The 26,051-nt window shown below is 35.4% G+C and overlaps 1 protein-coding gene across 5 annotated transcripts in view; it reads left to right on the top strand.

Moving 5' to 3' along the window:
• Positions 1-26,051, top strand: part of ALS2 (alsin Rho guanine nucleotide exchange factor ALS2) — a 75,592-nt gene that overhangs the window by 39,616 nt on the left and 9,925 nt on the right. For 2 of the 5 annotated variants that reach the window (XM_081261103.1, XM_081261104.1), the window contains 16 exons: positions 642-822; positions 3,503-3,568; positions 3,904-4,066; positions 7,844-7,975; positions 8,646-8,774; positions 9,603-9,673; positions 10,101-10,167; positions 10,473-10,675; positions 10,787-10,852; positions 12,247-12,345; positions 13,025-13,189; positions 14,766-14,877; positions 15,045-15,122; positions 20,176-20,309; positions 21,200-21,367; positions 24,917-25,034. In XM_081261103.1, the coding sequence (XP_081117229.1) occupies positions 642-822; positions 3,503-3,568; positions 3,904-4,066; positions 7,844-7,975; positions 8,646-8,774; positions 9,603-9,673; positions 10,101-10,167; positions 10,473-10,675; positions 10,787-10,852; positions 12,247-12,345; positions 13,025-13,189; positions 14,766-14,877; positions 15,045-15,122; positions 20,176-20,309; positions 21,200-21,367; positions 24,917-25,034 (1,952 nt within the window). Of the gene's footprint in view, positions 1-641; positions 926-3,502; positions 3,569-3,903; positions 4,067-7,843; positions 7,976-8,645; positions 8,775-9,602; positions 9,674-10,100; positions 10,168-10,472; positions 10,676-10,786; positions 10,853-12,246; positions 12,346-13,024; positions 13,190-14,765; positions 14,878-15,044; positions 15,123-20,175; positions 20,310-21,199; positions 21,368-24,916; positions 25,035-26,051 lie in introns of those variants that run through there. The other 3 variants (XM_081261105.1, XM_081261106.1, XR_014017997.1) reach the window with 3 other exon arrangements.

Raw genomic sequence — 26,051 nt, 5'->3', positions numbered from 1 at the left:
GGAAAGAAGTCCTAGAAATGAGTAACTTTGGAGAGGGAAAAGGCAAATAATCTATGGATGCCTTTTATAAAATTCAGAGTGATCTAGGCAGTATTATTTTTGGTTTGCCCTCCCTCTGCATTAAACTTGTCTAAGGGGCAAGTATAGAAGAAATTAGTATAAAATGTTGAAAAGGTTAATCAAGATATAACTATAGAAGTGAGTTTAATTCCTGGATGTCACTAATTGTGTGAAATTGAATAATTCACTTCCATTCTATTAGCTTCATATTACATGTTTTCAAAACCTGAGACATGTTGGGGTAGCTCAGAGGTTCTAATTTGGTTAATCTTCAGCTAGAAAGGACTTTTTTGTTTTTAAACTAACTACCTGGAATCTTAAAACTAGATCTACTGGGTCAGAACTTAAAAGTTCCTGTGAATTTGTTGTAAGTTCCTCAAATGATTGGATTCCATGATTTCTGAAATTGCTTTCTGTAACATTTTCTGTAATTATTTGGGTTCTATAGATGAAAATACATCTCAAAATGTTAAGTATTCTTAGAAAAGTAAAACTCTTGATCATATAATCATAATATGATTTAATTTAATCATAAGAAAGCATTTGGTCTTTGTGTTGTCATCATTATTATTCTGTTGCAGAAAATTTGGGCACTATGCCTGCAGTCCAGCTGTTACAGGAGGTGGCAGGCCGTTTCAGCAAGCTGTGTTACTTAATTGGTCAGCATGGAGCCTCCCTGAGCAGCTTCCTTCAGGGGATAAAGGAAGCCAGGAGTTTGGTCATTCTGAAACATGCAAGTCTCTTCTTGGATAGTTATACAGAGCAAGTATCCAGTCCCGTGTCATGTTCAATCTCTGCAGGGTTATTCTGCCAAGGAGAACAGCTCCTTAATCAGAAGAGACTAGATTAGGGAGAGTGATATAAGGTAATAGAAATTGAAAAGCAGTATTTTAATTTTAAACCGACTGTAGTTCTGCATTGCTAAAATTCAGTTTTCTTTAATGGGAAAAAAAAAATTCTGGATTCTCTTATTTCCTTCTATATTCTGGCAGTGATTGATAGTATACTCAATTTACATGAAATGTATTATAGTAAATCTGATTATTTTGTTTACTTAAGTAATTTTTAGTAAAATTTGAGGAAATAAGAAATTAAACAATATTATTTTAAGACCAACTATAAATATGGAGCTGTTCTGATGTCTGCTTTTATTTATATAAATGGAAGGTTTAAAAGGTCTACTATATTTAACATAAAAATATTTCCTCAATAAAACATAGAATAGTTATGGAAGGTTCTTTCTGTTTTTTAAGTAAACTTTCCTGGGTGTATTTGAAAATTTAACTTAGAAATTTTCTCATTTTGTCTTGATTTGTATGTTGATATTATGATTTAGGGCATACTTTATGAATTATTTTATTGTATACTATTTTATGCTGCTATGCTGAAATATGTGTTGGTTTTATTCTTTATTCATTCATACCTCAACCATGAATTTATTTTTATTCCTATAGATGGTACAAAATATAACTGTGTTTATGATTTTTTTGTTGTTGTTGTTACAGTGGTTGGACCCAGGGATGCTTAATCATTGACCCACATCCTCAGCCCTTTTTATTTTTCATTTTGAGACCTGGTCTCACTAAGTTGCTTAGGGCCTTACTAAGTTACTGAGGCTGACTTTGAACTTGTGATCTTCCTGCCTCAGCTTCCTGAGCCACTAGAGTTAACAAGAGTGTACCACAAAACCCGGCATATTTTTTAGTTGTCAATGGACCTTTATTTTATTTATTTATATGTGGTGCTGAGAATCAAACCCAGTGCCTCACACATGCTAGGCAAGCGCTCTACCACTGAGCCACATCCCCAACCCCATGAATTTTTTAAATTGTTTTATTTGTAGTAAAATTCATGTCACCTAAAACTTACCACCAAAACCATTTTTTTAAAGTCTGCAACATCTTGAGTTATTTTTATTAAGAATTTCTCTTCTTTTTTTTTTTCCTACCATAGTTTTTTTTTTTTTGTTCTAGAACTGCATATAAATGGGATTATAAAGTACATATAAGACTTTTACTACAAATACTTTTTTCGTTTTTTGATACTGGGGATTGAACGCAGGGTTGATTTTACCACAGAGCTACATTCCCAGCCCATTTTGGTTTTTATTTTAAGTCAGGTCTCACTAAATCTCAGAGGTTCTTGGTAAGTTGCTGAGGCTAGCTTTGAACTTGTGATTCTCCTGCCTCAGCCTCCTGAGTCACTGGAATTATAGGCGTGTACCACTTGAGGTGGCTACTATGCATACTTTTGAAGTTCATCCATTTTGTTTGTGTATCAATAATTCATTTCTTTTTGAATCTGATTAGTATTCCATTAAATGAGTATACCACAGTTTGTCTGTTTACCTATCTGTTTGATAGATGACATTTGTTGGTCCCCCTCCCGCCCCCCGTTTGGGTATGTTCTGAATAAAGTTGTTAGGAATGTTTTTACACACACACACACACACACACATACACACACACACAAGTCCCTTCTTGGTATCTGTGACAGCACATGCCTATAATCTTGGGGAAGAGAGGGAGGCTGAGGCAGGAGAATTGCAAGTTTAAGACCAGAATGGACAACTTTGTGAGACCCTGTTTCAAAAAATAAAGGGGGTCTGAGAAGTATCTCAGTGGAAGAACGCCCCTGGGTTTAATCCCCAGTACAATAATAAAATAAAATACAGAATTTCCCTTCTTATTTGGTACGGTGGCACACACCTGAAAGCCCAGTGACAGGGGAGACAAAGGCAGGAGGATCTCAAGTTCCGAGCTAGACTTGGCCACTTACTGAGACACTGTTTCAAAACAAACTAACAAAAAACTGGGGATATAGCTCTATGGTAGAGTGCCTCTGGTTTCAATTCTGAGTATGACAAAAAAAAAAAAAAAAAAAAGAGAGAGAGAGAGAGGGTGTTCCTTCTCTTTCAAAATGAGTATAAAGTTAATGTACCTAGCTTAGAGCAGTTTGTCTACCTCTCTAGCAGTGTCAACATGTAATCAACATTTTCTAATATTTTCACACTCAGGCTCTTTAAACATGTTTTCTTACCTTCTCTATTATTCATTTTCTGAAATCTTAGTTGGGAAACTTGAAGTGAAGATTAAATTTTCATTAAAATTAAACAACCTTAATCATATTTTTTCTAGTTAGTTACCATTTACTATCTGCCAAATAAATTCAGCATCTTCATAGCTTTAGATGCTTTTAAAATTTTCTGTTTTATTAACATTTACCCCTAAACTGGCATTTACCACTCCCACCCTCTTGTGATTATCCCACCATCTGCTCTTTTCTTCATTCCTTTATAGTTCCCGAATGTTGGCATCACTAAAGTTCTGAAACTCATTGGTGAGATTTCAAGAAGCATCTGTTCCAGATACTTGCTTGAAAACTCTGAAGAACTATTTACATTTTATCACTAATATACATGTGTTTTCTTTTTTTGCTCAAGGTATTGCACATCAATTACAAATTTCCTGGTTATGGGAGGATTCCAACTTCTTGCTAAACCTGCCATGTAAGCAAATGTGTTCCTCCAGTTATCCTAATATCCAAAGATCATGTTTTATAGTGCTGTGTGTTTTTGAGGGCCCAGGGAAAGTCTTTTGACTTGATCCTTTTACTAAATGAATTAAAATTTAGACTTTTTGCTTTGAAAATAACAGGTAATGGTGTCATTTGGTCTCTGATTATTCCCCCAAACTGTGAAATATATGATTCATTTCCTAGAACATAGCACCTAAACATGTATATTCTGAACAAAGGTACTATCTGATAAAATTTTCTATACAATATCCTGCGTATTAGCTAATACCAAATTATTAACTGAATTTTTTTTTCTTCTACCTCCAGTGATTTCTTAAATAAAAACCAAGAGCTGCTGCAAGACTTATCAGAAGTGAATGATGAAAGTACTCAGTTGATGGAAATACTGAATACATTGTTTTTCTTGCCAATTAGACGGCTTCATAATTATGCAAAAGTTTTGCTAAAGCTTGCTACTTGTTTTGAAGTGGTAAGTTTCCATATGTACTGCCTTTGGATACTTATGAAGCTAAAGGATCATGGTAGTCTGTTTGGGTTATGCTACCATAAGATCTAAAACTTCATTAGTATTTACATGTGTCTAATTAAATTTCTTTTTCTTTAGGAACATAAAAGTGTAGGTAAATCTAGTTTTCTTTGCTTTGGATTCAGCTTCCTTTCAGGACCATATCCAAATGGATTATATTCACTTTATGAAACTGTGTCTAAACTTGAGATCCTATTATGAGTGCTACTCATTCAGTAGTTGTTAGTGTCTGTGGAATGCATACTGAGTATGAGTGACACGGAACTCTTTAAACCCTGGCTTCTGTATAATGGTACACACTTGTGAGGTAATGGAGTTACCACCTGGCCTGGATTCATGGTAGACTGACATCAGGTGTTTTGGTCACTGAAGCAAGTGCTTTGAGAAATCACTGTTATAGGATTTTCTCAAATGTTAGCGAGTCTACTTTCTGTGTAAAATTAACCAATTGGAGCCCTAGGAAATTAGAACCACTGTAGGATTTGGGTATAAGAGCTGATGCTGAGATATTCACTTTTGAAATTATACTGAAATGTGTGATTGCATTTTGTTTCTACTCTGAAGAACTCTAGAGAAACCGTAATGATTCCAGGGTTCCTTAAAACTTTTTTTTTTTTTTTATCTTTATTTGTTTATTTTTAGGTGGTGCTGAGGATCAAACCCAGTGCCTCACATGTGTGAGGCAAGTGCTCTGCCACTGAGCCACAACCCCAGCCGCCCCCCTTAAAACCATTCCAAAATTATAATCTTCTGATCTGGACAGATTCAGTCCCCAGAGTGACCCAGGAACTGATATGGGATTTCTGTATTTGATACTTGTGTGATCTCTTATGTCTTTCCTTTAGTCTCATTTTATTTTTGCCCAGACTAATCTAGTTTTAGCTGTGCAGGTTTGAGCCACCAAATAACCCAACAAGATGGAGATTTCACCTCAATATGGCCTCAGTTGATCAAAAATTTTCTCTACTAAGTCAGCTTAGAATTGTTCAGCAAGACTGGTGTTGTACTATTTCTAGTTTGAAGGGCATAATTCTGAGGAATAATCAAGACTGTTTGTCAATCAAGGCCTTGCATACTCTAACCCTCTTTTGTTTCTAGTCTTATCTTTTCCTGTGTCTGATACGTTAGTCATGTGCTTTATATTTCCTTCCTAAAGTAACCTTAATACTATCCTCACTATGGAAACTGTAAAGGCCTGGCTCCAAAGTTTTATTATTTTTAAAAAATCAAGCCCTTCTAGCTTATACTGCTTCTTCCTCCCATTCCCAGCTCTTAACAGTTAGTTACTTCCTCCTCTGTGCTCTGCCAGCACTTTATTTCTCCATTATGTTTTTCAGTGCTCCTTGTCACAGTGTATTGAAATCATCTGTGTGGAAGTTTTCTCAAAACACACACCTGTGTTCCATTATTGTAAAGTATAAGTTAGTAAGTCTAAGGTACAACCTAGATCATCATTTTGTATATTTTTTAAACTTCCCCATAAAAATTAATAATATTTAATGTTTGTTTAATGCATTTCATCTTCTAGTTTTTTGATCTCCGCATCAAACCTATGAAATAGGTATTACTACTATCCCCCTTTTACAGATGAGAGAATTGAGGCACATCAGAGAATTGCCAGAGCTAGAATTCATATCAGGCATTCTGACTTCAGAGTCTGTTCTTTTAACCACTTTCCTTACTATATTGTCTCCTGATATAGAAACTATTTTAAAAACTTGCATTATCCTGTATTACATGTTTTTCAATCTTTCCTGCCTACTTATAAGCTCCTAGAAGACAAATCTCTTAGATACTCATTAAATGTTTGTTAAGTATTTTATAGTTGCTGGGATTACAGGTATCCAGCAAATATGAATATAAGCCACTCTTACCTTCTGCTCATTTACCATATGGCGCAGCAGTTGTATCCTGTCTTGGCAGTTGGTTCTATTTTCATGACAATACTAAGACATTTGTCCTTTTTTCCATGTTGTGATTTGCATTAATAGTACAAAAGTAAAGATGGGTAAAACCACTGGTTCCTTAGCAGGAATCAGGCAATGGTAGGTAACAAACTGTACTAGCCTTGTACTTGCAGTTTAAAACCAAAACAAAAATTCCAGTTTCCTTTAAGAATGAGGAAGCAAGGGCAGAGGTTGTGCCTCAGTGGTGGAGTGCTTGCCTAGCATTCGTGAGGCACTGGATTCGATCCTCAGCACCATGTAAAAATAAAAAATAAAGGTATTGTGTCCACCCACAACTAAAAAAATAAATGTTTAAAAAAAAAGAATGAGGAAGCAGTTAAAATTATTAACTTTATTTAACCCCGGCCATCGAGTAGATGTCTTCTTAATTCTCTGTGTGATAAAAGGGAAAGTACCCATAGAGCAGTTCAGCTACTACCCCAAGTTTTTCTCAAGAAAAAGCACAATGGCAATCAAGCTGAGAACTGCTATTTTTTTTTTTTTTTTAACTTGAGTGGACAATTTAAATGGACAGATGATAAACTATGGTTACTCAGATTTGGGTATTGTGAGATATTTTCTTAAATATGAGTAAAGGAACCTATTGTTTCAGGGAAAACATGATGATATTTGTTGCTAATGGTAAAATCTGAACCTTTTTCTTTTTTTGGTATGGGGATTGGATTCAGGGGCACTTTACTACTAAGCTACATCCCCAACCCTTTTTACTTTGAGACAAGGTCTCACTAAGTTGATAAGGCCGGCCTCAAACTTTTGGTCCTCCTCCTTCAATCTTTCAAGTTGCTGGGATTACAGCACCCAGCAAATCTGGACTTTTATAAGCAAAAATTAGACAATCACTGATAGTTTCCTAATGCTTAGAACTTTTTCTGATCAAATAGATGGTAATATTAATGTTTTTTGATGTTGTATATAAAAATGTATCTATATTTGGAAGATCTGTATAACTTAGTGTTTTCCAGTTGCCTCATCTACAATGTTACAGAATCATGTATGATGAAAGTGACTTAAAGTGCAAGATACTCCAGTGGATATATATAACAGTACAGAAGTTTCTTGCTGTGGTTTCAGATTTCACTTTTGTAGCTACCCTTTAAGAAACTATCTTAAGTTTTAGTGTGTATCAAAGGAAAATATCTGTATAATTATTTTAAATAGATATTAAAGTACATCTCCCTTTTCTAGTTATCTATCCTTATAAGGCCAGATTTTCTTCCAATATTTCAACCAAACAAAAGCACAAGTAGATATAAAAATCTGGCTATTGTCTTTTAAGTGATAATGAAGATATTTGAAAAAATGAAAATCAGTGCCAGTTTTCTTACTAAAAATGCTTTTTGTTTTTGGGAAATAAGTTATCATTTAAAATCTTAAATTTTATTTGAAATGAATGAATATCTTTAAAAAATTCTTATTATCTAAAATGACAGTTATCAATAGGTATGCCCTACAGGGACTCTGAAAATAAAACATTTGAGACCTCCTGCCCTAACCTGTGTCCTCACTGATAATTGCCATTGTGCACTCTTCCCCCACCCCTTGCATTATTCCCCCATCTCATGTAGACATACTTACATCGTAAGTTTTTTTGGAAATGAATCTTTTCCCCAGTTCCCTTTAGTGTACCACTGCTGTCCTTGGGCTGAATTTTCTCCCTCAATTAAAGACTACATGTCTAAATCACACTAAGGCTACAGACTCTAGACAATTGTTTTATATTCTTTTCTTGTTTTTCTTAATTATTGGCCTCTAGACATCTCCAGAATATCAGAAACTGCAGGATTCCAGTTCTTGTTATGAGTCTCTTGCTCTCCATCTCGGCAGGAAAAGGAAGGAAGCAGAGTACACACTGGGTTTCTGGAAGACTTTTCCTGGAAAAATGACGGTAATCCATGCCAACTGACATTTGTTACTCCAGCAAACAGCAGGCATTTTCATAACAATTGCCATCATTTTCTTGGTTTCTCACTTGTTTATAACAATAGTGTTTTAATGATCCTATCAGAGCAATGGGGACTTTAAATACCAACACCTCCCTTCATTTATAGGAATCCTCTGAAGTCTTACCGTCTTTTTTTTTTTTTATTGATTATTTAAAGCATTACATAGCTCATGATATATCATCTTTCATACATTTGACTCAAATTGTGTTTTGAACTCCCATTTTCACCCCAAATACAGATTGCAGAATCACATCTGTTACATATTCACATTTTTACATAATGCCATATTAGTGACTGTTGTATTCTGCTACCTTTCCTATCCCCTACTATCCCCCCTCCCCTCCCCTCCCCTCCCATCTTCCCTCTCTACCTCCCCTGCTGTTGTTCAATTCTAAGGAAGTCTTACCTTCTTTAGTTTGTTCCTGTCTTCTTTTTAATATCCTTAGGGCTCTAATTTTATGAAGTATTTGGATCCCATGTAAATATAAGTAAAATACCATGCTGAGCCATGACCAGGAGATTCCCCTAAATGTGGTTTGTGTCTGCTTCACTTTTTCTTTGCATGTTAAAATAATTTTGATTGTTTAACATAGTATTTGTTTTTAATTCTAGGATTCCTTGAGGAAGCCAGAGCGTCGACTGCTATGCGAAAGTAGTAACCGAGCCCTCTCTCTGCAGCATGCTGGGAGGTTTTCTGTGAATTGGTTCATTCTCTTTAATGATGCTCTGGTCCATGCCCAGGTAGGCCAGATTTCTAACAGGCCTTATTCTTAATGACTACAGTCATATGTTACTTAATGACATACTAAGAAACATGTTGGTAGGTAATCTTGTTCTGCAAACATCATAGAGTGTGCTTCAAAAACCTGGATGATATAGCCCACTATACACCTGTTGTTCTCAGGCTACAAACTTGTAAAGCAGGTACCATACTGAGTACCATAGGCAATTGTAACACAGTGGAAAATATTTGTATATTTAAATGTATCTAAACAGGTTTGTTTACATCAGAGTCACCACAAACACATGAATAAGGTATTGTGCAGTGACAGGAATTTTTCACCTTTATTGTAATGATATGTATGGTCCACCATAGGCCAGAATGTCATTAGGTAGTACATGACTATCAATTTGTGTTAAAAACTATTGTGATTTCTCTACAACTGTTGAATAAAAGAGAATATTTAGCTACAGCTTGCATTTGTAGTATAGACTAGATTTCAGAGAACTTTTGTTTGTTTGTTTGTTTAGTGTTGGGGACCAAACCTAGGACCTTGTGTGCCACGAGGCATGAGCTTTATCACTGAATAATATCCTTTATTTATATTGAGAATGCGTGTCAGCCATATGAAGAGGTCCCTGCAGCAGTAATGGCAATGCCCACTGGGTTTAGTTATATTATGGGAACTCAGTGACAGAGATGGTAGCACCCACGTGGACTTAACCATTGCAAGGGGATTATGCTGCAGAGATAGGCCCATATGGGCCAAGGGCATGGAGAGGATGTGCGCAGAGACCCTAGGTGTATGTGGACTTTCACAGACATACCTCTGTGTTCTCTTATTTCAGTTCTCCACACACCATGTATTCCCTTTGGCCACACTGTGGGTGGAGCCACTTTCTGAAGAAGCTGGTAATGTGTAAGTGCACTTCCTCTTCCCAGTTTACCTCCACTACTTCTCTCCCTGTTACCCAGGTCATTTCCTTACATGTTTTCTGTTTGTTTGTTTGTTTGTTTAAAAAAAAAAAAAAGACACTCTGGAAGGCTTGGAAGGCTGAGTAATCAGAGTTGGTTAAGTGGCCTGTTGATAATAAAATGGCCCATTGTAAAAATCAAGATAGAGAGTAGAAGGACATCTCCATTGCTCTCATCCCCACTGTTAACACAGAGCAAAGTAGCTCTGCATCCTTTCCCCTACTGTGGGATTCAAAATCAGGCCATTAGCATTTATATTTAATTGACTTCTGCCCCTCCTGAAATAAATAGACTGCTTTTCATATTTTAGGATTGATATTGTAATGACAGTTTGTCATACCTACTGGTATTTATTCTTGTAAACATTTTAGGAATGGCCTAAAGATAACTACACCTGAAGAACAATTCACTCTCATTTCATCAACACCCCAGGAAAAGGTTAGTCCGTTATGATATTTTCTTTCTGTCTTTGACCTGGCTATTTCTGCCTCTTTTGGTAGTAAAGAGGAAATAAAAATTGTTCTTGCTTGACTAAGAATCCATAGTTATATAATTCTTTATTAAACCAAAAAAATGTGTTTTTTTCAATGTAACATAATCTTAACCATATAACTAAGTTTTATTACTCAACTAATTAGAAAAGTATTAGGAGACAGAAAAATTACAACAAAGAAAACTGTGATTAAAGTGGTTTTTGATGACTTGTTGCCTTAAGCTTATTGACATTCACTTTCTACTCCTAGACTAAGTGGCTACGAGCCATAAGCCAAGCTGTGGATCACACTTTGAGGGGCACATCCGATCTTCCACCTTATGGAAGTGGTAGCAGTGTTCAGAGGCAGGAACCACCCATTTCACGCAGTGCCAAATATACATTCTACAAGGATCCTCGCCTAAAGGATGCCACTTATGATGGGCGGTGGCTATCAGGGAAACCTCATGGCAGGTAAAAATGCTTAAGATTTGTCCCTGCGATTAGGAGAAATTAAAGTCACATTATAGAAAAAGTACCTGAAACATTAGTTGATATGCATTATTCTTTGCTTATGCTTTCCAGGGGGATCTTGAAGTGGCCTGATGGAAAAATGTATTCTGGCTTATTCAGGAATGGCTTGGAAGATGGGTAAGAAAATTGTTTAACGCATAAGAATAAATTTTGAGTTTGATCACAAGTTATATTATGTTCAGAGTTGCTTTTCAAATATGCAATAGATTTTCGTTTTGTTTTTTAGACATGCTTACAGTTTATTAGTACTTACACTGCAGATGTGTGACCATAAATGGAGCTGGGAATATGGGGTGTAGCCTCTGATTTACCTTAATAGTCACGTGGCCTCAGTTACATAGCCTTCCATCTATTAAAATGGGTCTGTGCTTTCCTTCCATCTCCCATTCCTTGGGGAATGTCAATGGTGAGGTTGTCCAGACAGTAGTGCCCCCTTTACACAAAGAACAAGAGTAATTTTCCTTTTAGTTTTAAATCATCTTTAATTTTTGTGATATGTCTGTCAAAAGGGCAATCTTGAGGAGTTCTGCCCTGCCCTGCTCTCTGCCATTGTGAGATTTTCCTTTCTCTAGCCCCAGTGCACTTTGCACTCTCCTTTATCACCACAGCCGCTTATCTTGTATTGTAATTTGTAATTATCTATGTCAATGTCTCCTCAGAGACAGGCCTCAAGCATTTGGGACTGTGCTGATAAGGAAACTCCCATGCAAACTCCAACAGTTCTAGTACCTAGATTTATGAATTTAGACAAATTATTTAATTGCTATATGCCTTGATTTCCTTGATTTATAAAATGGACATTAGACCCTTGTTGACATTTGGTTGCTGGGAGACATGGTAGTAATATATGTGAAATATGAGGCATAAGGTGTATTCAATATAAAGGGTACGTTAAAAAAAGGAAATTTTGCAAGTGATGTATTATCCTAATGATACTCTAATAACATCTTTTTCATAAACTTGGCATAAATTTTTTCATGAGCTTGTCATATTTTATAACACTGTAAATATATTTACACAATCAAATTATGGTGGTGACATTTTGTGTCATGCTAAGGAAGTAATTTATATATGTGTAGTACATGATTGTGTATATGTGATAATACAAATTTTTTTATGTCTTTTGATCACTTTTTAATAGATTTCTAAAATGAAAGAGCCTTTAGGTAATATGCTTTACCCCCTTTATTATGCCAATGAGAGATGACGGATTCCCAGACTTACATAAGGTGATACAGCTTATTAGTTAGAGAGAGAGGCCTGGAGCACAGGGCTTTGCTTTTCACTGGCCTTGGAATAAAACATCCATTCTGTCAGTACACTGTAGGCTTGATGTCCCTTCTAAGGCTTGCCAGTTGATCTAAGTAATAGATACAACTTAACCAACCTCCCCTTTCTTCCTGTAGGGAAATCTTTTCTCTGTCCACATTAAAATGCTTACTGACATATACATAATAAAGGTGAATAGATCATAAATGTATCTTCTGGTATTTTTAAATGTTCCTTGGAAGGTATGGAGAATACAGAATTCCAAACAAGGCTCTGAACAAAGAAGACCATTATGTGGGCCACTGGAAAGAAGGAAAAATGTGTGGTCAAGGAGTCTATAGGTAATTATGTTAGAAAGGTTATTAGACTGGTATTGCTTTTTCAAAGAACCATGTAAATCTAAAGTTTGTGTAGCCAGAACTTCTAAGGAGTAAATTTTATTTGATGACTCTTTTTTAAAAAAAAATATATATATATATATATATTTTTTTATGTGGTGCTGAGGATCAAACCTGGTGCCTCATACATGCTAGGCAAGCACTCTACCACTGAGCCCCAGCACCTATTTAATGACTCTTAATGACTAAAAGTATAATCTTCCTATAAAGAGCAACCCCTCATATATCACAAGATGAAATTCTAAGTTATTAACTTTGATTCTTATCTAAATTGTATATGTCATATAAACCATAACATTTCCCACATCTTGTCTACAAATTTAATTTTATTACTCAACTCTAATATTCTTCTCTCTTTATTGACAACTTATTATTTAATTTTCTCATAAGGAACTAATATAATTTTCTCCATGTTATTAATGCAAGATAACCACCCATGATGTCTTTAACTTCTTAGGCTCAATCGTTGAAAAATGAGTTTTTGATTGAAAAATGATTATATAAACAAGTATATAGTTATAGTTACCACTGAGATAAAGTATAGTTTTGGAGTTTTTAGACTAAGATAAACATCAGAATTCAATGTGTGTGTGTGATCTTTATCCATTCTTTCCAACCATAGTTATGCCTCTGGTGAAGTGTTTGAAGGCTGCTTTCAAGATAACATGCGTCACGGTCATGGTCTCCTTCGAAGCGGAAAACTGACTTCTTCTTCTCCCAGTATGTTCATTGGCCAGTGGGTAATGGATAAGAAAGCAGGATATGGTGTCTTTGATGATATCACTAGGTACGTTATTCTACTTCTAATCTCAAAAGTGTAGTGTGTGACAGGATAAGGTTCTTTTACTTCTCCGAAAATAGTGAAGGTTATATGAAGGCTGAGCATCTTCATTGAACGACATTAATAAAATTTTCATAAGGAAGCAGAGGTGACAGCCATCATCTTTTCCATTTTCTTTTCTTCTTCTTTTTTTTTTCTTTTCTTTTTTTTGTACCTGGGATTGAACCCAGGGGCACTCAATCACTGAGCCTCATCCCCAGCACCCCCCCCCCCCTTTTGTCTTTTATTTAGAGACAAGGTCTCACTGAGTTGTTTAGGGCCTCACTAAGTGGCTGAGGCTGGCTTTGATTACTGCGTGCACCACCACACCAGGCTTCTTTTTCCATTTTCTTGTGGGTCAGACAATAGATTACTTCTTTATGAAATCATAATAACTAAAAATTTATGTTTATGCTGTTTTCCCTAAAGCTTCACACAAAAATTTCACTGTCTAAAAGAAGCTACCACATCTTATTATACAAAGAAAAACTTTTTTCTTTTTTTAAATTTAGTACCAGGATTGAACCCAGAGGTGCTTAACCACAAAGCCACCCCTGCCTCCAGCCCTTTTTATTTTTAGTTGGAGACAGGGCCTCACTGAATTGCTGAGGCTAACTTTGAACTTGTGATCCTCTTGCCTCAGCTGCCTGAGTTGCTGGGATTACAGGTATACACCACCACACCAGACTAGGGAAAAATTTCTAATGCAGTCAATAGAAAATAGGAACAAAAGATAGGAGAGAACCGATGGATAACGCTTAGAGGTTAAAGAGAATAGTCTGGAGCTGGGCAAGGTTATGCACACCTGCAATTCCAGCAGCTCAGAAGGTTGAGGCAGGAGGAGGATCACAAATTCAAGGCCAGCCTCAGCACTTTAGGGAGACCCACAGCAACTTTGCAATACCCTGTCTCAAAAAATGTAAAAGGACTGAGGATAAAGCATCCATGAGTTCAATGCTCAGTACCCCCCTTACCCCAAAGAAAGGATAGAATGGTATCTAAACAACTTTCTTCTTAGGGCTTCCTGTTAAGTTGGAAACTTGTTATTGTGCCTACCTACCAGAAATCAAGCCTAATAAAATTCAGTTAACTAAACCTTGGGGAGGAATATAATCCTTTTGCCTCCATATTTGATTTGGCTTAATTTACTTTGGACTTAGTGTATACTAATCCCACCCATGTTATTATTTGCCATAGCTTCCATAATGTGGGATTTTAAAAATTGCTGTTATTATAAGCTGTGTGATTAAAGGTATCTAGGAAATCTATAAAGTATATACAGATCTGTATCAAGTAGGCCACAATATTAAATTCCTGAGAGAACATTACTTGGAATAAGATGTCTTTTGCTATCACATTGTCCCATGTTTGAGGGGTTAGGTAACCACTTTAACTAGAAAAATGGAACTAGAGGTGATGTTTGGAATCTCTTTTGTCTTAATTTTTAAAATCTGATTTATCCTTATTATTGGTGATATTTATCCTTATTATTGGTGATTTATCCTTATTATTGGTGATATTTTTTCCCCTTATTTCTATGCAGGGGAGAAAAGTACATGGGAATGTGGCAGGATGATGTGTGTCAAGGGAATGGTGTGGTCGTTACCCAGTTTGGATTGTACTATGAAGGCAACTTCCACCTTAATAAAATGATGGTGAGTGGAGTGTTCACACTGACTTTTAAATCATCTTTTTATTAGTATTCTACCTTCTTGGTGCTATTCTCCTGTCTTTAAGATTATGTTAAGCTTTGGGCATGGCTGAACATACTCTCAGTACTCACCTTTTGTGTGTTGTGATTTTGTTTCATTTCTTCACATAGGGAAATGGGGTTTTACTTTCTGAAGATGATACTATCTACGAAGGAGAATTTTCTGATGACTGGACTCTTAGTGGAAAGGTTGGAACTTTTTTATTTGTCTCCCTAATACATTCTTTTGCCAATTTTTCTTGACTTTAATGAAACCAATTTATATACCATAAGATTCACTGCTTTTAAGTGTACATAACACCTATTTGAAGAAAATAGTTATATAGTCATCACCGCATCCTAGTTTTAGAACACGTCTGTCATCTGAAAAGATCCCTCCTGCCACTCACAGTCACTCCCTTTTCTACCTCCAGGACCAAGCAATGGAAGTGGACTTTATTATGCTGTAGATTTGCTTTTTCTGAACTTTTCTTATAAATGGAATCATGCATGTGGTTTCTTCTTTGTGTTTTTTGAAACTTACCATAGTATTTTTGACAGTTCCCATAGTATTTCCATATTGCGGCATGTGTTGTACTTTATTCCTTTTTATTGCTGAATGGTATTCCAAAATCACATATTGTCCTTTTGCTAGTTTGATGGACACTGGGATATTTCTAACTCTAGACTGTTGCAAATAGTGCTACTATAAGCATTCAAATACAATTTCTTGTGTGTACATATTTGCAATTGCTGGGTTATATGGTAAATGATGTTTAACATATTAAGAAACTGCAAAAATGTTTTCCAAACCGCCTACACTATTTTATATTCCCACCAGCCAATGTATATTTGAGATCCTGGGTTCAATCCCAGTACTGTAAAAATAAATAAACAACAGATTTATAGTTTTTTAACTTCTTCCATTTAGGCCTGTGATTTACTTTGTGGTAATTTTTGTGGGTGATATAAGTCTAAATTCCTCTTTTTGTTTGTGGATGGCTAATTGCCCAACACCTTTTCCTGCTGAATCTTCTTGATACCTTTGTTAGAATTAATTGATTGTAAAATTGCTTATTTCTGAACTCTCAATTATATTACACTGATTAATATGTCTCTTTTTGTGTTAATATTGCATTATCTTGATTACTACAGCTTTCCAGTAGGTTTAAAATTAGGAAGTGTAGGGCTGGGGATGTGGCTCAAGCGGTAGCGCGCTCACCTGGCATGCGTGCGGCCCGGGTTCGATTCTCAGCACCACATACAAACAAAGATGTTGTGTCCACCGAAAACTAAAATTAGGAAGTGTAAATCATTCAATCTTGTTCTTTTTCAAGGTTTCTTTGGTTACTCTGGATCTTTTGTCTTTCTGTATAAATTTTAGGGTTGGCTTGTCAAACTCTGCAGTAAATCCTGTTGAGATTTTGATAGTGATCTGTTGAATCAGTTTTTGCTGATCACTTTTGGGGAGAATTGATATATTAATAATTTTTGAAATCTTTCAACCCGTAAATGTTGAACATCTCACAGTTTACATAGGTTTTTAATTTCTCTCAGCAGTGTGTAGGTTTCAGTGTACATGTCTTGTGTTTCTGTGGCTAAATTTCCTCCTAGGTATAATGTTATTGTAAAGAGAATTGTTTTCTTTATTTTTAGATTGTTCATTGCTATAATATAAAAATATAGTTGATATTGTATTTTGTTCTTATATCCTGAAACCTTGCTCATTTATTATTAGTTCTCGTGCTTGTTTTTGTAGACTTATTAAGATTTCTTGTATACAGAATCGTGTCATCTACAAATAAAGACAGTTTGGGTTCTTCTTTTACACTGTCTTGAATCCCCAGTAAAATGTTGAATGGATGTGGTAAAGTGAACATCTTTTTTTTTTTAATTAATTTTTAAAATTTATATGACAGCAGAATGCATTACAATTCATATTATACATATAGAGCACAATTTTTCATATCTCTGGTTGTGTACAAAGTATATTCACACCAATTTGTGTCTTCATATATGTACATTGGATAATAAAATCCATCACATCCCACCACCATTTATAATCCCATCTTCCCTCCCTTCCCCTCCAAATCCTCTGCCCTATCTAGAGTTCATCTATTCATGCTTCCTCTCCCTATCCCACTATGAATCAGCCTCCTTATATCAGAGAAAACATTCAGCATTTGGTTTTTTGGGATTGGCTAACTTCACTTAGCATTATCTTCTCTAATTCCATCCATTTACCTGCAAATGCCATTGTTTTATTCTCTTTTGTTGCTGAGTAATATTTCATTTTGTATATATGCCACATTTTTTTATCCATTCATCTATTGAAGAGCATCTAGGTTGGTTCCACAGTTCAGCTATTGTGAATTATGCTGCTATAAACATTGATGTGGCTGTGTCCCTGTAGTATGCCGTTTTTAAGTCCTTTGGGTATAGACTGGGTCAAATGGTGGTTCCATTTCCAATTTTCCAAGAAATCTCCTTACTGCTTTCCATATATTGGCTGCACCAATTTTCAGTCCCACCAGCAGTGCATGAGTATACCTTTTTCCCCACATCCTCACCAACACTTATTGTTGTTTGTATTCATAATAGCTGCCATTCTGACTGGAGTGAGATGAAATCTTAGAGTAATTTTGATTTGCAATCAAGTGGAATTCATCCCAGGGATACAAGGTTGGTTCAACATACAGAAATCAATAAATGTAATTCATCACATCAATAGACTTCAAGAATCATATGATCATCTCCATAGATGCAGAAAAAGCATTTGACAAAATACAGCACTTCTTCATGTACAAAACACTTGAAAAATTAGGGATAATAAGAACATATCTCAACATCATAAAGGTTATCTATGCTTAGCCCCAGGCCAACATTATTCTAAGTGGAAAAAAATTTAAGGTATTCCCTCTAAAAACTGGAACAAGACAGGGATGCCCTCTTTCACCACTCCTACTTAACATAGTTCTTGAGACACTGGCCAGAGCAATGAAATGAAAGAAATTAAAGGTATACACATAGGAAAAGAAGAACTCACATTGGCACTATTTGCTGATAATATGATTCTATATCTAGAAGACCCAAAAAATTCCACCAGAAAACTTCTAGAACTAGTAAATGGATTCAGCAAAATAGCAGGATCAACACCCATAAATCAAAGGCATTTCTGTATATCAGTGATGAATCCTCAGAAAGGGAAACGAGGAAAACTACCCCATTTACAATAGCCTCAAAAAAATAAAATAAAAGACTTGGGAATCAACTTAATGAAAGAGTTAATGAAAAGTACAGAACCCTAAAGAAAGAAATCAAAGAAGACCTTAGAAAATGGAAAGATCTACCTTGCTCTTGGATAGGCAGAATTAATATTATCAAAATGACCATACTACTAAAAGCACTATACTGATTTAATGCAATTCCAATCCCAATCCCAATGACATTCCTCATAGAAATAGAAAAAGCAGTCATGAAGAGTGAACATCTTTACATTGTTCCTTGTTTTAGGCAAAAAGCATTTTTGTTAAAGAAGGGTTTCTGCATCTATTGAGGTGAACATATAGTTTTTGTCTATTATTCTATCAGTATTATATTGGTTGCTTTTCTGATGTGAAACCAACTTTGCTTTTCTGGGGTAAATTATACTTGGTCGCGGGTATATAATCCTTTTATATATTGCTGGATTTTTTTAAAAAAATAGGTTCTTGTTATGTTACCTAAGCTGATCTCAAATTCTTGGGCTCAAGTGGTTGTCTTGCCTTAGCCCCCTGAGTATTGGGACTGTAAAGCATAAGCCATTTCATATTTTATGGAGGATTTTTGCATCTATATTTCTGAAAGGTAATAGTTTGTAGTTTTCTTTTCTCATGTGCCCCCCAACCCATTCCATTTCCTGTCCCTCCAGAACTACACTAGTGATTGAACCCAGGGCCTCATGATACATTCTATTAGGCAAGCATTCTATTATATTTCCAGTCTCTTTGATACAAGTTGAGAAGTTTCTCTCTTGTTTTCTGAGTTCATGATGCCCTGATATTATTTCTTCTTTTGAGTGTTTGGAAGAGTTCACCACAAAAGTCACCTGGACCTGAGCATTACTTTATAAGATTTTTATCTCTCTTTTTTTTTTTTCTTATTTTAGGTCTATTTAGATATTCCATTTCTTCTTGATTGAATTTTGGTCATCTGTCTTCCTAGGAATTTTTCTTTTTCCTCTAAGTTACCTAATGTGTTGTCATAAAGTTGTTTTCTTAGTATTCTCTGTTTTAGTTCATTTGTGGTGCTTTGACAAAATACCATAGATTGAGAAGCTTATTTCCTGACAAATCTGGAGGCTGGGAAGTCCAAGATCAAGGCACAGCATTGGTGCCTGGTGAGGGCCTTCCTGCTACACCCTTCATGGTAGAAGGTGCAGACACATGGTGGAAGGCAGAAGGGCAAAAGGTTGTAAACTACTTCCCTCTATCCCTTTTATAAGGCATTAATCTATTTGTGAGGTCAGAACCCTCATGACCTCTTCACTTCCCCAAAAGACCTCTATACCTCTTAATTCCACCCTAGTGAGAATTAAGTTTCAACATGAATTTTGGAGGGGACACATACTAAAACCATAGCACCTTCTAACCTTTTACATTTCTGTAAAAATGCTAATAATATCCCTGCATCATTCTTTATTTTGTAAATTTATGTCTTCTCTTTTCCTAATTAGTCTAATTAAATATTTGTTAATATTGTACCTTTTCAAAGAAACAGCTTTTGGTTTCATTGATTTTTTTTTTGGGGGGGGTTCTTCTGTTTCATTGATTTCTGCTCTAGTCTTTATTCCTTTCAGCTTCTTGCTTTGGCTTTTGTTTGTTCCCCTTGTTCTAGTTTTATAAGGTAGAATTTCATATTACTGATTTGAGATTTACTAATTTTCCTAGACAGGTATTAACAGCTGTAAATTTCCTCCTAAGCACTGCTTTAGCCTGATTCCATAAATTTTAATAGGGTTTAGATGTTCATACATCTAAAAATGTTTTCCAACTTTTCCTGTGGATTTTTTTTTCTTTCACCCATGGATTATTTTCATACATTTTTTGGACTTGCACATATATACATTTTGTTGTTGTAGTTGTTGTTTATCAAAGAGTTGGAGACTGGTAAAATCAAATTAAAAAGAAAATTGTTAACAATTTAGTGGTTTGGGCTCTTAATTTTTAAAATTGAAAATAATTCCTCTAAGTCCACATTTTTTTTTCCCTCTAACTTTACCTAGGGAACACTGACCATGCCAAATGGAGATTATATTGAAGGATACTTTAGTGGAGAATGGGGATCTGGGATAAAAATCACTGGAACCTACTTTAAACCTAGTCTGTATGAGAATGACAAAGACAAACCCAAAGTTTTGTGAGTAACTGATGTTAATTCTGGATTAATTATTGAATGTTTGAGTTGTTTTGCTTTCATCAAAGCTGGTTAATATTTTAAAAGAAAAATCAAGTTTTTAAAGTCATCATTGTAAAACCGTGAAACTCCTAAATTGTGAACTGACACTGTATAGATAGCTAAATCTATAGTCTTGGCTTAAATTTTAAGTCTTAGTAATAGATGTTTAAAATAAAAGTTACTAGGGATAAGAGTAATCCAACTGTTAATGTTGCAGGTGTCCAACTGACTAAAAGAACATTCTTAAATAAAATCCCTTCACGACTTTAATTTGAAAAGTAAAGATCAGTAGATAGATAGATATATGCCCACCCCATGTGGACTAGTACCATCTGCATATGAGTTAAAAAGTCAAAACCTAAATCTATTTTTTCTTCCAAGGTTTTGCCCTGTGCCTTTCTTTTATTAGCTTTGCTTTTTATTTTTTGGTAGTATCTCAGATTCTTTATTCCAATGGGAGCTGGATGTGTCTTCTGTAGTATGCTTATTTTTAGGGTATTTTTTAAACCCTCTGTGTGATATATTTCACAATTCTCATCATTGACTGTGCTAAGTTCAGGAAGCCCTTGTTTTAACATGAATCAATGTTACAAAATAAATTCTGTAGAAATGAAGGAGGCAGACAAGTCAATTCTGATGTGGTTTAAGCTTAAAAAATCCATAAACTTTTAATATTTAATAAACATTAATTAGGTAAAAAGCATCCCTTCTAAATTTTCATTCAGTGTTTTTAAACTAGAACTAAACAGTTTTAGTCACAGAACTGTTCTCAATTGTATATTAGAAAGTTTTTATTCTTCAGAATGATACTGTACAAAAGAAGTGATAATGGGTTGCTATGGATTTATTAGCAGGAAGCTAGGAAACCTGGCAGTGGCTGCTGATGAAAAGTGGAGAGCAGTATTTGATGAATGTTGGCATCAGCTGGGCTGTGAGAGCCCAGGCCAAGGGGATGTTTGGAAAGCCTGGGACAATATTGCTGTGGCCTTGACCACCAATCGGCGCCAGCACAGAGACAGGTGAGCGCTTGCCTACCCAGCACAGGACATAGCATTAGGAAGATGTAACTTAGAACTAGTCAAGGCTCTGTACATTCAACTACAAACTACAATTTCATTTAAAAGTTAATCATGTATTCCTTCTGTGTAAGATGGATTAAAGCATACCTCCCTTATCTTCTATTAAACTCAGATAAAACCTGAACAGAATACTTGATAGCTATTTGAAAATTCTGAAAAGTAAATATCAACAATGAAGTGAAGAACTCCTAAATTCAAAGTGCCACCAAACCAGTGGTTAGTAGCGAGTTAGTACTGAGTTTTTGCCCCAGTGTTTCTCAGCTTGAACTCATTGCAACCTGAAACCTAAAGTAAGCAGACAGACAAGAGATCTAGAAAATGTCCTCTGCTTCTGACTCAAGGAGTGAGATAAGGACTCCTAAAACTCAGAACAGAGCCTATGCACCTGGTTCTCTTCCCCTTCCTTTTCCCCAGTCTCTCCTGCTGTAGTCTCTAGCAAAGGTAACAATGGCAGTGGCTAGAGCAGCCATGAACAGGAAGCATAACTCCAAAGGAATGGAATCTTTTTCCTCTATTGATGGATTATCAGGTCCAAGAGGCAAGGTTAAACCTAATTTTGGGTGGACGGGGGACTCTATTCTCCCATCTTTCAGTTCTAGATATGGCACATTCATGGAAGTTGGCATTTTCTGGCTGGAATACTTAAACAGGAAGTCCTGAGAACCTGAAAATGCCAGGGAGGTAAAGGAGAGAGAAAAGCTCTGGAAACAACCCCATAAAGTTGTTCATGAACTCCTGGGGTCCCCTCAGACCTGCATCCACATCAGTTTGGTTTTAATTAATTTATCAAAGACTTTGAGAACTGAGCTAATAGGTCAGTTCCAGACTGACTATTAAATGCTACATTCACAGTTCAGACCTAAATAGGATTACAGAGGCTATTTTAGCCTACAAGAGACTAAAATGTTGGTTGTTTTAGAGATTCCCAAGATTATCTACACTTTCACTAATTCACAAGACTCAGAATATAATCACACTCACAAGTAAGATTAAGGCAACATGGGTACATAGCTCTATGAGAAGGGAAGAAGGAGGTAGAATGTAGAGAATTCCACATGTGAACTTCCCACGTTCTCCTTTCTGTGAGTGGTCACACCAAAGCACACACTTTTCCCAGCAGTAAAATGCAGTTACATATGTACAATGTTCCGGCCCAGGGAAGCACATTGGTACCCAATGTAACTGGTCACATTGGTACCCTACGCCTGGCACCTACCAAACTTCCACAGTCACAGACGGAAAGCAGATGTTCACCATAAATCACACTGTTAATACATCTGTGGACAGCATATACCCTTATCAGTACAGAGAACTTTTAACAAGCTGAGTTCCTGGGCTCCAGCCAAGGGCCAGCCTTACAAACAAGTTATTCTAAAGATAACAATGCAGGCAAAAAGATAACTATTTTATTCATGTCAGTATTCTCCATAGTATATAAACAAGATCCAGAGTAAACATGAAAACCTCAACTCATTAGGGGAGACAGTCAACAGACACCAACAATGAAATGATGTAGATGTTAGAGTTGCCTGACAAGAACTTTATTTGCTTATTTATTTTTAATTTTTTTTGGTGCCTAAAAGAACTTTGAAGCAGCTGTTATAAAAATTCTGAAGTGAACAATCACAGAATCCTTGAAATAAATATTAGAACTGAAAAAGTCAGCAAAGAAATTATAAAAACGTAATTAAGAACCAAATCGAAGTTGCAGAGTTGAAAAATACAGTAACCAAAATCATTTACCATATGGACTCAGAATCAAAGAATAACATCTTGAAAGCAGCTAGAGAAAAGTGTTTTATCATACATAAGGAAACAGCAGCTCAAACAACTGCATATTGATTCTGTCAGAAAACTTGGAGGCCAGAAAGAAATGGCACAACTTTTTTGTGCTAAAAGGAAAGTTACAGATGAACTTTAAAATCTTTCTCCCTTTTCTTGTTTTTCTCCTGCATTTTTTTCAACTGCCTTTTTTATTTCCTTATTTTTAAAATTTAGCCAAAAACTCCCATAAGGATTGTTTAGCATTTGGACCTAAAGAATTTACTAATCCCCATAGCAAAACCCTTATTAAACTACTTGTGTAATTCTAAGAAGTTATTTGAGCTATTCCTTTATTGTTAGATTTATGCCAACTTTCATTTACATGTATCAGTTGCTTTCTAATATTCAGGAATTGAGGAAAGAAAATTCATCAAGTGTCCATTTATTCAGAATATAAATGTTTGTTCTGAGTAATCAAATATTGTGGTTTCCTAAAAGTTACTTAATTCTCTAAATAAATTATCAATTTTCAAATAACTGAGATACTGAGCTCAATATAATTACATAGAAATTAAATTCCAGAGGTTGAAAAAATTTTCAGGAAGTTTAAATATCTCACAATAAAGTCTAACAAGTAATAATTGTTATTCTAGCCTAGAGAGGTTAATCTAGCTTCTGTCTAATTCAATACCCAAAAGGTATATACTGAGTCCCAAAAGGTATTCAATTCCATTTTTGATTAGGATTTAAAATAAACTATATTATCTTTTTTTCTTGCTGTTTTTCTGTGTATTTTATTTTTAAGAAATTAAATGTATGAAAGTCTTTTTTATAAAATATTTGGGATAAAGAGGTATTGATTATAATGTTTCATTAATGTAGTTCATGATTATTACCTTCTATTCTGTTGGTGGAAGAAATTCGAACTTCCAGAATTGACTATAATCATGGACTGGCCCTTGTGTGTGATGCAAATTATCAGTTTTCATTGTATAGCTGTTGGTGTAGACCTTAGCTGATAGCCCTCCAGCTAACCTTGCTTAAGTGCCAGTGGGTATTCCTGAGAATTGAGAATGAACGGACTTGTACATAAAGCCACATTGCAACCACAAAGATCTTATTATATCTTAAGTAATATAATAATGATTATGTGCTGTTTCCAGTTTCCAACTGGTTGTATTATAACAATAGAGTGCCTTTGCCAAAAGTTTCTCTTGGTTGCTAGCATGTGATTTGTCATTAGCCTTTCCATCCAAAACATCTCTTTACCCATTAGGTGCTTCCCTTGCCAGCTGTTGGAATGCTCTCATCAGCTTGCTTCTTGAGCTCATTTTCATTTCTTTCTTTGCCCTTTGATTTATTTTCCTTTTCCCTCAGCTCCTCCCCTGTTTTTATTCCATTTTCCTCTTATCAGTAACCAGGTCTATGACCAGTTTTCTTTTCAAACTAATGTCACAGATTTCTCAACACCATGTTTTAGATTGGAGCAAAATCATTAATTTATTGTAGTTGGTATGAAGTAATCTTAAATGCCATTTGAATGAGTGCTATGTTAACAGGGTACCTAATGGCAGGTTGTTTACCATTTTTGAACTTATCTGGGCCCAATACTTTGCTTGATGTTCTACTTCATCCTTAGTTCATAACTATGTTTTGTGTGTACATTTACACTTATTTGCTTTCTTAATGTGAAATACATAATGGCTTTCCTTTCCCTTTTTACAGTCCAGAAATACTAAGTCGTTCACAAACTCAGACACTAGAAAGTTTGGAATTCATTCCACAGCATGTTGGTGCATTCTCTGTGGAGAAATATGATGACATCAAGAAGTACTTAATAAAGGTAAACTGGAGTTTGAATTACATTGGTTTTGTGAATTAATAATGAAACTACAATAACATTATGCAAATATTAACCTAATACTGGTTTTACTTTCTGAGTATTTCTTTTGCAAATTCTCTTGAGTACTAAGATCACATTTCTACATGAAGATTATCCCATTATTAGGATAAGACTTTTTGAGTTTTGTAAGGTATTTGAGATAGTTCTTGAAAACTTAAGACAAGAATTTAAAGTGGCTTTTTGTTACTAACATTAGCAAACTAGAGATCATATATAAAGTACACTGTCCTCACCCTCTAAAATACTCTTTACTTCTTTCTCAACCCTGTAAGATCAGCTAGAGTTCAAAGTATGATAAGCATTGGTAGAGGGTGCAGGAAGGAAATACATATTAAAGATGTTAAAAGCATTCTTTGATTAAGAAGATTAGGAACTCTAATCGCCATTTTTCTACTCCCTAGTTCTGTGACTTCAACACATTTAGGTTTCACATATGAGTGAGAACATGTGGTATTTGTCTTTATTGGGGTGGGGGTACTAGGGATTTAATCCAGGGGTACTTAATCACCAAGTCATATCCCCAGCCCTCTTTTATTTTCTGCTTTGAGATAGGACCTCGATAAGTTGCTGAGGCTGGCTTTGAACTTGCAACCTTCCTCCTCAGCTTCTGAGTTGCTGGGATTATAGGCGTGTACCCCCAGCTGGCTTATTTCTCTAAATATTGTGATCTTCAAGTTCATTCATATTGCTACAAATGACAGAATTTTGTACTTTTTTATGACTTAGTAGTTTTTTTTCATTGTGGATGAGTAAGGGATAGTGTTCTGTTACACAGAGGGCAAATATGCTTAATGGGATTGTATCAAATAGTTGCAAATAGCTGGAGAGAGGATTTTGATTGTTCTCATCACAAAGAAATGATAAATGTCGGAGATGATGGATAACCTCAGTATCCTCAGTTTATCAATATGCAGTGTGTAAACATACACACTGTAAACATACACACAAAAGCATACT

Source organism: Spermophilus citellus, assembly GCF_964194105.1.
Source record: "Spermophilus citellus genome assembly, chromosome: 11".
Lineage (NCBI taxonomy): Eukaryota > Metazoa > Chordata > Mammalia > Rodentia > Sciuridae > Spermophilus > Spermophilus citellus.
The sequence above is the reverse complement of the archived record's forward strand: the minus strand, read 5'-3'. Positions and strand labels throughout refer to the sequence as shown.